General features: G+C 41.0%; 1 protein-coding gene across 8 annotated transcripts in view; it reads right to left on the bottom strand.

Annotated features, from left to right (window-relative positions):
- The window catches only part of ANK3 (ankyrin 3), a 675,561-nt gene that overhangs the window by 229,042 nt on the left and 433,361 nt on the right, over positions 1 to 13,158 (bottom strand). For all 8 annotated transcript variants that reach the window (XM_059170184.1, XM_059170185.1, XM_059170186.1 and 5 more), the window contains one exon: positions 639 to 740. In XM_059170184.1, the coding sequence (XP_059026167.1) occupies positions 639 to 740 (102 nt within the window). The remainder of the gene's footprint in view (positions 1 to 638; positions 741 to 13,158) is intronic.

The raw sequence follows: 13,158 nt of genomic DNA, 5'->3' as shown, positions 1-13,158 counted from the left end.
GTGAAGGGAAAGCATTACTTAGCATGTTGAGAACAGAGCAGCAAACAGTCTACGTAGAACTCTTAAGATCACATCCCACCAACAATCACTTGTATGTGTGCAATGTAGAAACTTGAATTACAAATAAAGGTACTTAAAAGTCAGGTGGGTTGTTCTGGTATCATTAGTTACTAAATTTTAGGAATTATTAAAGGATGCCTACCTACATTTCTGAATGCTTCTTTAACAAAGCAGAGTCATTTGAAAATCTAAGCTGATGACATTTAACCAAATGAACAAACAAACAAAACAAAACAAAAAAACAAAATAACAGGGGTGCCTGAGTGGCTCAGTTGTTAAGCAGCTGCCTTCAGCTCAGGTCATGATCCCAGAGTTCTGGGATCAGGCCCCGTATCGGGCTCCCTGCTCAGAGGGAAGCCTGCTTCTCCCTCTCCCACTCCCCCTGCTTGTGTTCCCTCTCTCACTGTCTCTCTCTGTCAAATAAATAAAACCTTTAAAAAACAAACAAAAACAAACACTAAACTGGCAAAAAGAGAGAGTCTTGGCAATAACTAATGAAAGATTCAAGGAGTTTCACACAGTCTGGATGTTTAAAATCTTCGGCAAAAAATTAAATAGCATCAATAACCACAACTAACCTGATTGCAAATGTTGATGTCAACCCCATTTTTTATGTAGTCAAGGGCCTTTTCTAGGTGTCCAGCTCGAGCTGCTCTTAAGTAACTGGCATTGGCATCAGACTAAAATAAAAAAGAAAGACATTTTGATGAAAAACAAAACTCAAAGAATGTTAGACCTATTCAACTTACAGTCCAAACTAAAAGAAAGATTTTTAACTATTATATTATATTCTAACATGAAAATACTCTTAAAGGTCTTTTAAAGTCACTAAGGAAAGGACAAATTCTTGAAAAGTTGCTTTTAAGTATACAAAGTTACCTCTTATGTGATGTCCTAACTGATTCTGAACTGAAAGAGAAAATTCCCCATACTATGTAGGTACTTTAAATCTACATACAATTCCTAGAGAGTAAAGAGAAACCCCATAACTTCCTGGTGGTCTCATTATGAAAATCTCACTGTTTTATTTTGTCAGAAACTTCACATCTAACCCATTCTTTCACATTAAACTATTACAACCAATTTTTCAATTCATAGTTTCACAAATACATTTAACATTGTTATACTAGTTTAAGAGGAATTTGGAGGATGTTCTCTTGAATTTTCCTACAGCACATAGCCATGTGCTAGAATACTGAATGTATCTGAAAAGCATCTATAAATGTCTATCCAAATTATGAAGCATACTTCCCATATATTATCAAATAAGCGAAGGCCACCACCTGAGTATTAGCAGGAGCAAATAAATAAATGTGCATGTATTTAAAAACAACAAAAACCAAATCTGTGATACATTCACCAAAAGCTTACAACTCTGCCTTTCTGCTAAACTCTAGTACCCACGATTATGGGGTTGAAACCACCTACCAGTGAAGTCTTTAACAGAAAGACAGTGAGAGGAAAAACTTCAAAGTCAGATCTGCACAATTTGGAAAGGAGTCCTGCTTTGTGTAGAACACCACAGAAGCAGGTTTCCGAAAGGAGAGCCAAACCCATCTCTTCACTGGTTATCAAAGCAATCATGCAGTGTATGGCTTAAACAACAGAGGAGAGAGTGTCTTCTGTCACCCATTTGGCAAATACCTTTGAAGCCCCTGTTCACAGGCCACCTCATCTGGAAAGCCTTCCCAGACCTCCCGGGCAGAGATGTGTGGCTCTGTGCTCCCAGAGCATTAATTTCATTAAGCCCTCTTGGTATTTCTCACATAGGCGTTAGAGTTTTGGGTGTACCTGTGCTTCTTCCTCCCAAATTGTAAGCCTCTTAAGAACAAGCATAGGCAGATCAAGAGGTAGACAACTGGAAAGCGGACAAGACGCCAATCTTTGAGGAATGACTAATTCATCCCTGGAAATGTAATTGAGCTGAAGAAATCCCATCTCTCAGAAATGTCTTTGGTTCTGGTTGGGCCAATTTAGTTAGGATTTGACTTGCTCAGGTCCTCAAAGGAGAGCCCACCATCTCTACAGTGTCCATCCTTCTCGTGTATGCCTCTCTGAAGGAGTATCCCTTTTCCTCTAAAACAGGCCTTCCCAATCTCAGCACTACTGGCATTTCTTTTTTAAGATTTTACTTTATCTTGAGAAATCTCTACACCCAACGTGGGGCTCAAACCCACAACCCAGAGATCAAGAGTCACGTGTTCCATGGAGTAAGCCCGCTGGGAACCCCTACTGGCATTTTGACGCAGGTAATTCTTTGATGTGGGAGATGTTCCTGTTCAGTGTCAATGTTTACTAGCATTCCTGTTTACTAGCATTCCAACTATCTCCTAGTGCAACTAGTAAAAATGTATCCTCAGTTGCCAAATTTCCCTTGCCGGCAGGGGAGGGAGGGACTTCTCCAGCTGAGAACCACTGCTCTGAATGAGGGGTTAGCTAATTTATTTACAGATTATAGGGTTCATAGGCTTCACTCTTTGGCCTGAGTTACCACATGCCTAGACTTACCACAAGGCAGTGACTACAGTATAACATTCATCTTTCTGTTTTCCCTGCAATTAGAAGCATCCTGGCCCATTAGCAGGTGCTTAAAAATGTTTTGTGAATGAATGAACCAATAAATAAGTAAATTGTGTGGAAGTAACTATATTAATTAAAATATCGCCTGCAACAATACAGAAAGGTTTCTTCCCAATAACAGCAGCTATTTCAATGGAGAAGCTACTAGAATACCAAGCTGACTTCCAGAAATGATAAAGGAAGCCACTGAGTCAGGTATCTGGGAACACACGCAGCTGTTGCCAAAATAAAACTGGGACTGGAGTCAAGCATGCAAATCATTTAATCAGAGCTTCAAATAAGACAAAGGACAAACCGAAGTTTCCAGGAATTTTAAGAAAAATGAAATATGATTTTTAAAGAGGCTCATTACTTTGAAATGGTTAGGGTTTTTTCTTGTTTGGTTTTTTTCTTTTTGGGTTTTTTCTTGGTCTGGTTTAAAGTTCAGTTAGAAATAAATTAGCTAAGCAAGGATGGCTCATTGTACCATAAAACATCATCTCCTTTGTGCCTGCTCAATGACTTATCAGTGAATTTGCCCAGAAGGGCTCTGATGCCATTCTGGGAACAAATGACATCAGTCTGCCTGGATATTTCAACTGCCAGAGATAACAACTGTGAGTAAAGCATCCCCACTTCTGACTTAAAGTGCATAAAAACAGTAGCTAAAGAAGTTCCAATAGAGATATCATGATTCAAGGAAAGCCTCTGCATTCATTCCACATCTGAGAAGTTTGGTGATTGTATATACTGTCCATTTACCTCTCAGAATTATCCCACCAGACTCCCTAAAGAAAAGCCAAATACAAACAACATAAGCCACATTTTCTAATTCAGTGGTTCTCTACCTACTTGGAGTTCAGATTCTTTTGAGATTAACAAAAATTACAAGGAACTATTTTTCCTTTAACAGCTATGCATGGACACATCCATACACCAAATCTGCACATACACATCAAATCTGCAGGCACACACCTAATTCGCACACTAACGTCATGTGGTTCAGGATAGCCAAGCCTTCTCATGGATTCATGTTTAAGAACACCTACTCTAATGATGAAGGGCTTTCTGGTGGATACCTTCACCATATCTATTTCACCTAGTGACCCTGGTACCAGATAATCCTCTGAGGTAGGTAATTTACCACCTGAGAACTTTAAGAACAAGAGAAAAAACAAAACTTGTTTTTCTTCACTTTTCTCAGCCCTCTGTTACATACAGGCATGCTTAACACATGAATACATAATAATCTTATACTTCAAAGAAAGAGTATGCAGGGAGAAACAGGGAGGAAAATATAAAGAAAAAGCAAGAGGAGGAACATGAAATCTGCCTGGAAGAAAAATGATGTCTTAGGAAGTGAAGTTATTCATGGCTACAGAAAAGGAGCCAAGAAGATCCTCCATTTATTCTCAACCACCAGCAAGCAATGCAGCCACATCTTCCTTCCACGAACATTTGTTGAATACTGATGGTGCGCTAGGAGTGCTGACATCTGGGTGCGCGGCGGCAAACGCAACAGAGCAGCACAAATGAAGACTCACTTGCTTTTCACCTCAGTCTTAAGCTTTTCCAAATCATGTTGCTTAGGTAGCAGGGAAATAATGGATTCTTCACTTTTTAATTTTTTTTTTCAAATTTTGTCCACAGTACCTTTACAATGTTCTTTATTTCCTTAATGCTAAAATACATATAAGATTTTGTATTTGGCTCAATATCAGTGTATTGCATCTCTTAGCTGTCATTTCCTTAAGAAACTAAGGAGTTACTCTCACCACAGGCTACAGCCTGCTTTTTCATCTTAAATGTTCTATCATTAACAATGCCCCATGCCAGTTGTAGACACAGCACTACAGAAGGACATCAGGTCTCCTGAGAAGCTGAGCTCTGCCACATGAAAAGTCCTACAGAGGAGGTCACCCTTAAGGAGTCAACTGACCTAAAATGAATGTAAGCAGATTGGTCAGCATTTTTTTCCCCTAGATGATCAAAATCTGAAAGAAGCATCTGGAAAATGATAATATCTTTTATCACCACTTCATGTCTTGTCTACTTAGTCATTTTACTAGACAGGAAAGAAATATGAACCATGGATGTTTTTCAAGGAAACAGCTTCAAGGATAGAGTCAAGCATTATTATGAATTAACATAATAACTCAGTATTCCCACCAATACTGAAATATTGATATTACTCAGCAGAAAGCAGTGATTGGAATGAATAAGCATTTCCCAAATCCCAACCTCAAGTAACCTCAGTAATAAGCCAACACTTCATAACTCTGACTACATGCTAGACACTATTGTGCATACTTATAATAGCTTCATTATATTAGTCACTTAATATTCTATATATTAATTTCACGAGTCCTTATATTAAGTTAGCCCTTATAATATTTCCATGCAGTAGTACAGTGAGTTAAACAGTGTCTCCCCAAATTCATGTTCACTTACAAACTCAGAACATAAACATTATTTGGACAAAGGATCTTTGCAGATATAATTAGCTAAGATGAGGTCAGACTGCATTTAAATGGGCCCTAAATACAATGACTGATGTCTTTGGAAGAAGAAAAGATATATATGTATAACATCATTATGTTGTACACCTCAAACTAATATAATGTTACATGTCAACTATACCTCAAAGAAAAAGAAAAGAAGAGGAGACACACAGATACATAAGAGAGAACATGTAAAGATGCAGGAAGAGACTGAAAGTAAGTTGACAATAAGATAAACAATGCCAGGAGCCACCAGAAGCTGGAAGAGTCAAAGAAGAATAACACACCAGAGCCTTTGGAGGGAGTAGGGCCCTGTGGACACCTTGATTTTGGACTTTTGGCCTCCAGAACTGTCAGTCAATTCATTTCTATTGTTGTAAGTCACCAGGTGTGTGGTGGTTTGCTACGGTGGCCCTCAGTACCCTTACTAGCTCCATTTTACAGATGAGGAAAGCAATAGAAAGAATGCCTGATTTCCCCAGGGACACACAGCTTATGAATGGCAGGAATGCAAACCCAAACAGTCTGACTCCAGAATGCAAGCTGTTCATCACTACTTTAAGAAAAGGCTTAAGGTACCTGGTGGCTCAGTCAGTTGAGTGTCCAGTTCTTGGATTTCTGCCCAGGTCATGATCTCAGGGTCCTGGGATCGAGCCCCGCGTCGCGCTCCAGCCTGCTTAAGATTCTCTCTCCGTCTCCCTCCACCCCTCGAGCACCCACACAAGCATGCATGTGTGCACCCTCAATCTCTCTCAAGAAATGGGAGGGCTTAGTCTACGGCCATACCACCCTGAACGCGCCCGATCTCGTCTGATCTCGGAAGCTAAGCAGGGTCAGGCCTGGTTAGTACTTGGATGGAAGAAATGGGAGGGCTTAATAAGTGTTTGCTTAATAAGTGTTTGCTCCATAGTTTATGCTTGGAGATTCTTGGTTCACTTGTTCATTCATCTTCCATCCATCCATCAGTCCATCCAACCACTAAATTAACCATGCAAATACTTTCAGGTACAACAAACATTACCAAGAACATATAACTCATCAGCCACTGCAACTAGGTACTAATGTTAGAGATATGAACCATAAATTCCTTTGATTCTCTTACTTTGATCTTAAGATCCCCAAATTTCCTAGCCACTCAGGTATACAACTTTGGTGTGAACCTTTTAACTTGGGTATAATTGACATATCATATTAGTTTCAGGCATACCAGGCAATGACTTGATATTTATATGTATTGTAAAGGGATCACCACAATAGTCTAGTTAACAGTGGTCTCCATACACAGCTACAGATCACGTGTGTGTGCCTGTGTGAGAAATGAGAGGTGTGAATCCTTGATTTCTTGTTTCTTCTTTATTTTCTCCCTCAGACTCTCTTCCAGAAAATGATGTGTATACTTTCTATTAAATATTCTGTATCCAGGGGGCTTTTATGGCTTTTATTTCCCCTTAAGAAGTATTTATCAGGGTGGCTCAGTTGGTTAAGCATCTGACTCTGATTCCAGCTCAGGTCATGATCTCAGGGTTGTGAGATGGAGCCCTGAGTGGGGACCACACTGAGCAGGAGGTTCTCTCTCTCCCTCTGCACCCCCCCCAACTCTTTCTCTAAAAACAAAATTTTTTTTAAAAAGTACTTATCATAATGCGTATCATACATACAAAAGAATGCACGAAACATATATCAACAGTTTCGAGAAATAATGAAAGAAACGCCGGCACGCCTGGTAAGCTCAAGAATGAAATTTATAAGCAGCTCTACAGACTTCCCATCGGTCCTTCCTTGACCAGCTCTCCCAAGGCATCCTCTGTTCCCGTTAATCATTCTCACAACTTTCCTCATAGTTTTCACATCTATGTAAACTTCTCTAACCTAAATACTACGCAGCTGACTGTCTTTGCATTCTCTGTAGGAGGAATCATACATTTGCACCCTTCTGTGACATGCCTCCTTTGTGTGCTGTTCTGTTTCTTGGAATCCTGCATGCTGACATGGGTAACTGCAGTTCGTTCATCACAGAGGCTGCAGAGGATTCCATTATATGATTGTAACATAATCTGTTTATCCACTGTGAAGTTGATGAATGTTTGAGTTGTTTCCAGTCTGGGTCTCCTACGAAGTGTGTTGCCGTGAACATTCTGGACCCAGTCCCAGTGCACACAGGCAAGGATTTTTAAGGCATATACCTAGTATCGCAAATGCTGTATCATTTGGTATGCACTAACTCAACTTTATTAGTTAAAGGCAAACTGTTTTTCAAAGTGATTGTACCAGGTTATACTTTCTATGGTTGTGATTATTGATCATTTCATATTCCTTAGCAATTAATCTTTGGGGATTCTTTCAGGCCTGGATTAATGATACCACACTCTGAAAAGGACTTTATGATTGCTCCTTCCAGTTGCCTTGAGGCACTATTAACCCAAGATTATTTTTAAAATAAATGCTTGCCTTGAGCATTTTTTGCCTTTGTTTCAAAAGACTATTTAGATAAATTTAGACTTCCAACTGGTATGGATAGGAGGGATTTTTTCCCCCCTTCCAGCTGGTGATAAATTGAGACAGAAAAATTTTTGCTACACTTTCTATGGGGTGGGTTTATTTCCAATCCACCTTTATATTGGGAGCCACACACTTGGGGGCCCAGTTTATTAGGGGATCTCTTATTAAACGGTGCACTTTGGGCATGTTCAAGGCTATATCTTCTGTGCCCTGTGTTTATGCAGACAAGTGAAACTGGTTCTTGCTTTCATGTCATTTTACCTCTACAGAGCCCTTACTTAAGTGCTCCCACTTAACACTTTTTCCCCATTCACCCTGCTCTAATTGCTCAGTTCAGACTCTAGCCCTGTGATGCCTAGATCCTTCTCAAAACCTCTAAGGGGTTGTAGTCAGAACACGCCCCATAGTTGAACATTCCAGAAGCGCTGAACACTGTTCAGGAACCACTGGGGATTCTGAGAAAATCATGACAAAAGATGCCAATTAAGAGACTTCATTAAGCATTTTATGTAGGCAATTATTATACATGCATTTTTAGTGTTTATTTCTTAAAAATTCAGCCAGGACAGGCACCTTCATGACAGAGTTTGAAAAACTAACTTCTTAAAAGTAAGTGGCTTGAGGTCACACAGCTAATAAGTAAACAGTCAGGACTGAAAGCCTTTACTGCTTAAGAAAAGCCCAAACTCTCCCCTCTATGCCAGTGGTTCTGTGTGGCCCTAGAAGTGAAAAATCCCGAGATCAAGAGCGAGGCTGCCTAAGCAGATTTCCTTATGCCTGTCTACAGTTTCACCCCAGGTAGATGCACTGTTAACTGCTTTATCTGTTGATGTTTGAGGGCATGCTTCATTTGTAAGAATGCTTCTGCTCTTAAACCACAATATTCAATTGCTATGGGATGGTCTGGGAGGCCCTTTAAAACCAGAGGCAAACAAACACTCCCAGACTGAACTAAAAACATGAATGCTGATCTTGAAGGCAATCTAGACAGCTTTTTAATCCCCCAAGGGCTTAGTATTTGTAGACAGGCCCCATAATTTCCTGGCACTGTGACATCAGCCAGTGCATCCCTTTGCCAGTAATGTTGGCCACCAGCCCTCTAACCCCCCTCCCCCATTAACAGACTCAGCAACTCAATCCTAGGCCCAGCTTCAATGTCACTTCACCTTTGCAATCCTCCTCCACAAACGCCACACGATCCCCCTCTCAGGGCTCCTACAGCACTTGGTCTGTTCTGCTCGGGTACAAGCTGTTTATCAAGATGGACTGTGATCTCTTGTAGGGCAGGTCCTCATCTTGCTCAGGGCTGCATTCTACATAACAGAATCCCAGTAAATGCTGAATGAAGAAATGCTGACCCTTGTATGGACCAATGCTCTAACTACTCCCTGAGGAGCAAACACCTTAACTCGGCTTAACTCGGAACCCAAACCCTCTGCTCTTTCTTACTATCTCTGCATTTCATCCGAGAAAGGTTAAGGGTCTAGTGACAGACTTGGGTTCTTCTGCACCTGAAGCTTCATCCACAGTGATAAAGGGGTCAGTGCTCAGCGGGTCTGAGATTACTATGGGTCCCTACTTCACCTTGGGCAGAGCACCTATTTCTGCGACGCTTGCTGGGATCACCTGCGGAGCAATGTTATTTGTTTTAGCGATACCTGTCGGAAGGTTCGTGCAGGTGAGGTCTGCAATCTACTGTACTTTGCGACTCAGAAGACACTGAAATGCTCTGGTATCTAAGAACATGGTCTCATGACCAACAACGATTGGACACCTATAATCTGTGGGGCATTTTCCATAGATTGCCCCAAATTCCTCTCACAGGGATGGGACCCAGTCTAGGTTACCATCATCCACATTTACAGAAAGTCGGGTTAGGTAACTTACCCAAGGGCATTTTTCTAGAAACCAGCAGAGGCAAGATTCGAATTCGTGCCTCCCTGGTTTTAGAACTCTGCCCTTAATCCCTACTCTTTCAGGCTTCCTTGGCTCCATGCTCCAGAGTAATATAAAAAAGGAAGAAGAACATACATTCGTGGAGTAAAGAAGGAAAGAAAGAGCAAGAACATTTACGTAGAGTCATCAGAGTGACAGGTCCTCTGCTAGGTTCTTTCCAGGTCCTGCTGGAGTGTGGCCATTGTTCTTCTGACTGACATCTGTCCCTCACCTTTCCTTTTGTCAACACAGGACGGTGCCGGAATACAGACGCCCCCGCTCGACTGGTAATCAGTTGTGGTTTTCTTCCCACATGTTTATGCCAGTGGTCCTGGTTGTTGTAATTATGGAATTTAATTATGTACTATTTAAAGTATAAAATAGTGCAGAGACAGGATATTTTTATGAAAACTAAATTAAATGCTTTGGAAAGACTTATTAGAAAGAAGTTTCCTAAAAATATTCCTGCTGAATCAGATATGAATGGGATGATGGTAAGAGACTAAAATAAAAACCAGAAAAATCCAGAAAGATTCTGTACTCCCATTACTTCACCAATTGCTTTAATCTCGAGCTTTCCTTCGAAGAGACTGAAACCGGGACTCCTAGAAAGAGCATTTATGGTATAGAAGGCCAAAGAGAGTAACAGTCAGGGGATTCACGCTTAGAGAAAAGCCTTCATCTTTATATACACTTTGGGAAAATGGATGTATTTTTCTGTGACTTAGGGCAACACTCAAATATTTATGAAATAAACGTACCTCTTAGCATTCCTGGCTGATAGTTATTTTTTTTAAGTTAACCAAATAACTCTGATACAAGTTTTGCTGAATAAAAGGCCTTCTGTTAATCATGCTTTCGACTTCTCAAGAAGTTAATTTCAAGAGGGTTCTAAGACACCTTTAATAAAGCATCTAATAAACACCTCCAGAAGCATCATCTGGGGGGTGGGCAGATCTAACAGAACTGTTGCCTGGCCATGCCTCAGAAAATATGGCCCAGGAAGAGCACCGATGTTATGATCTTTTCACACTGGATGCACTGATTCAGGCGTGAATGGCAACACCAGCTGCATCTACACAGACACGTCAGAAAATGGGTAAATCTGTTTACTTAAACCCACATTCTTAACTTCACTGTGGGCTTGTGCTAAAAGTGAAATCACAAGTCTGGGTCTTTACGGAATCAACATTGTATCTCTCCTGAGCAGTAAAACAGATCCTATTGCATTTACTCCATCACCAGGACTGGGAGTTCGTAGTCCACACAGGGTTCAACATCTGGCAGCTCAGCAGTGGTGTCAACTTGGCCTTGACTCTGAGCATAGTTACTGCTTTCAGTGATCATACAGTCTGGCCATGCAGGCTGGAGCTGGCAAGCAGGATGAGATTTTATGGTAGCAGAACCTACAGAAGAGGATGAAGTCCACAGATGCTACTGAGAAAAGCCATTTCTACATACTGAATATGACTGGACGGCTAAGAGAAGGAGAAGCAGGAATTCTAGAAGGGGCCCAGTAAGGGGGGAAAAGAAGAAAGGAGAAGCCCCTGGGTGGCTCAGTCAGGTAAGCATCTTTCTTCAGCTCAGGTCCTGATCCCAAAGCATGGAGCTCCCCACTCAGCTGGAAGGAAGCCTGCTTCTTCCTCTCCCTCTGCCCATCCCCCTGGCTGGTGCATGCTCTCTCTCTCTCTCAAATGAATAAATAAAATCTTAAGAAGAAGAAGAGGGAGAAAAAGAAGGAGGAAGAGAAGGAGGAGAAAGAAAAAGTGAGCAGAGATATAGAAATGGCAAGGTTTCAGGAATGGCAAATAAACAATTTCTACCGAAAAAGGGGAGGCCCTGGAGAGAATGGTAAAGGAAGGGTTCCTGTAAGGTTTGGAATGGCACTTAAATCGGACTTAACTTCATCATAAAGATACCAGTAGCCAGAGAAGGGTTTTGCAGAGTGGGAAGAAATCATTAGATCCACATTTTAGCCCAGTTAATTGACAGCAGGTTCATGTTGGAGAAAATGGAGACAAAAAGACCAATGCTTGTCGAATTTATGATGCCTCAAGGATCTCCAGGGGAAGACTTAAACAAATAAACAAACAAACAAATCAGACACTCGGGCCCCTACCCCCAAGAGGTTCCAGTGGTCTGAGATGGAACATTTTAATAGCTCAAATGAGCCTAATGTGCAACCAGATGTGAGTGCCACTGAATTCGGTCACAATAAAATCATGGCTCTGTGTGACAAAGAAAGAAAAATAACATCTGATTTCACTTATACGGAGCATCTAAAAAACAGACAAAGAAACCAACAAACAAAAACCAGACTCTTGAATACAGAGAACAAACTGGTGGTTGCCAAGGGGGGAGTTGGGGGGAATGGCAAATAGATAAAGGGGACAAAGAGGTACAGACCTCCAGTTGCGAAATAAATGTCACAGAGCTGAAAAGTATAGGCATAGGAAATACGGTCAATAATACTGTAATAACAGTGCACGGTGACAGATGGTGACTACATTTATCTTGGTGAGCATAGCGTAATGGATAGAATTGTGGAATCAGTACGTTGGACACCTGAAGCTAATACAATATTGTATGTTAATTATACTTTGATTAAAAAAAGAAAAAATATGGCTCTATGCGATATGGATATCTGGGGGCAATAGCAGGTGGAATGGAAAAGAAAGGAATGATGCGAGAGGCATTCTGAAGGTCTGCTGCCAGATTTTTAATTTCACTAAATCAATGTCTCAGATCTGCATGCCAGATTTTTAAAGTTTTGGCTTTCATGCTTGCCTCCCTCCTTTCCTTCTTAGTCTTCTATATCCCCCATTTAAAGCAAACTTTTATACCCAGAAGCTACAGATGTCAGGCTGTTCTTGGTAGTATCAGACAGTAATTGTTGGTGAATAAAGTAATACAGCTTTGTAAATTATTTTCAGTCAGGAGGGGGATTTACAGAGTATGAGGGCTGCTTTTCAAAGTCCTCTGTGCCCCTCCTCCTAAGTCACTGATTTAACGTCAAGCACAGTTTTGAAATAGAAGTGGAGATGCTTCGTAGAACTTCTCAAAACCTAAGACTGATATGTTTATCCGGAATAAAATAATTTTGGACAGAAAAAAGTGGCTCAAGAGTCACATTCTTCTGAATGTAAGGCTTTGAGAGTGGACACAGAGTCATGGGGGTACCCAAGCATATGGGGGGGAGGGAGTGGTAATAAAGGAGGGATTTTTCATTTATTTTTTTACCCACTAGAGTAGAGCAGAATCGCAGTTTATACCTTGAGACATGGCCATTCAGATAGTCCCCACTCAAAGTTTCCAGATATTTGAGAGTAAGATGTTATGTGCTGATATTTTATAGATCTCTTGCACAGTGATCTAATTCCTGACCAATTTCAAAAGAATGTGATGAATTGCGCAACCGACAACAACTGTGACATTCATGCAACAATCTGCCTCCTGTCATTAACAACCACAGATCCTTTGGGTACTGGTTTTCTCCCCCTCCCCCACCCTCACCCCCACGCCACCAAGTGGGTATTAGTTATCTCCACAAGTAAGTCCTTTTTAGGGGTGCGTTTTGGGGGTGGGGTGCAGAGATCCTAAGAGG

The sequence above is a fragment of the Mustela lutreola genome, chromosome 4 (assembly GCF_030435805.1).
Source record: "Mustela lutreola isolate mMusLut2 chromosome 4, mMusLut2.pri, whole genome shotgun sequence".
Lineage (NCBI taxonomy): Eukaryota > Metazoa > Chordata > Mammalia > Carnivora > Mustelidae > Mustela > Mustela lutreola.
Note: the sequence above shows the minus strand (reverse complement) of the source record. Positions and strands in the feature narration are given on the sequence as shown.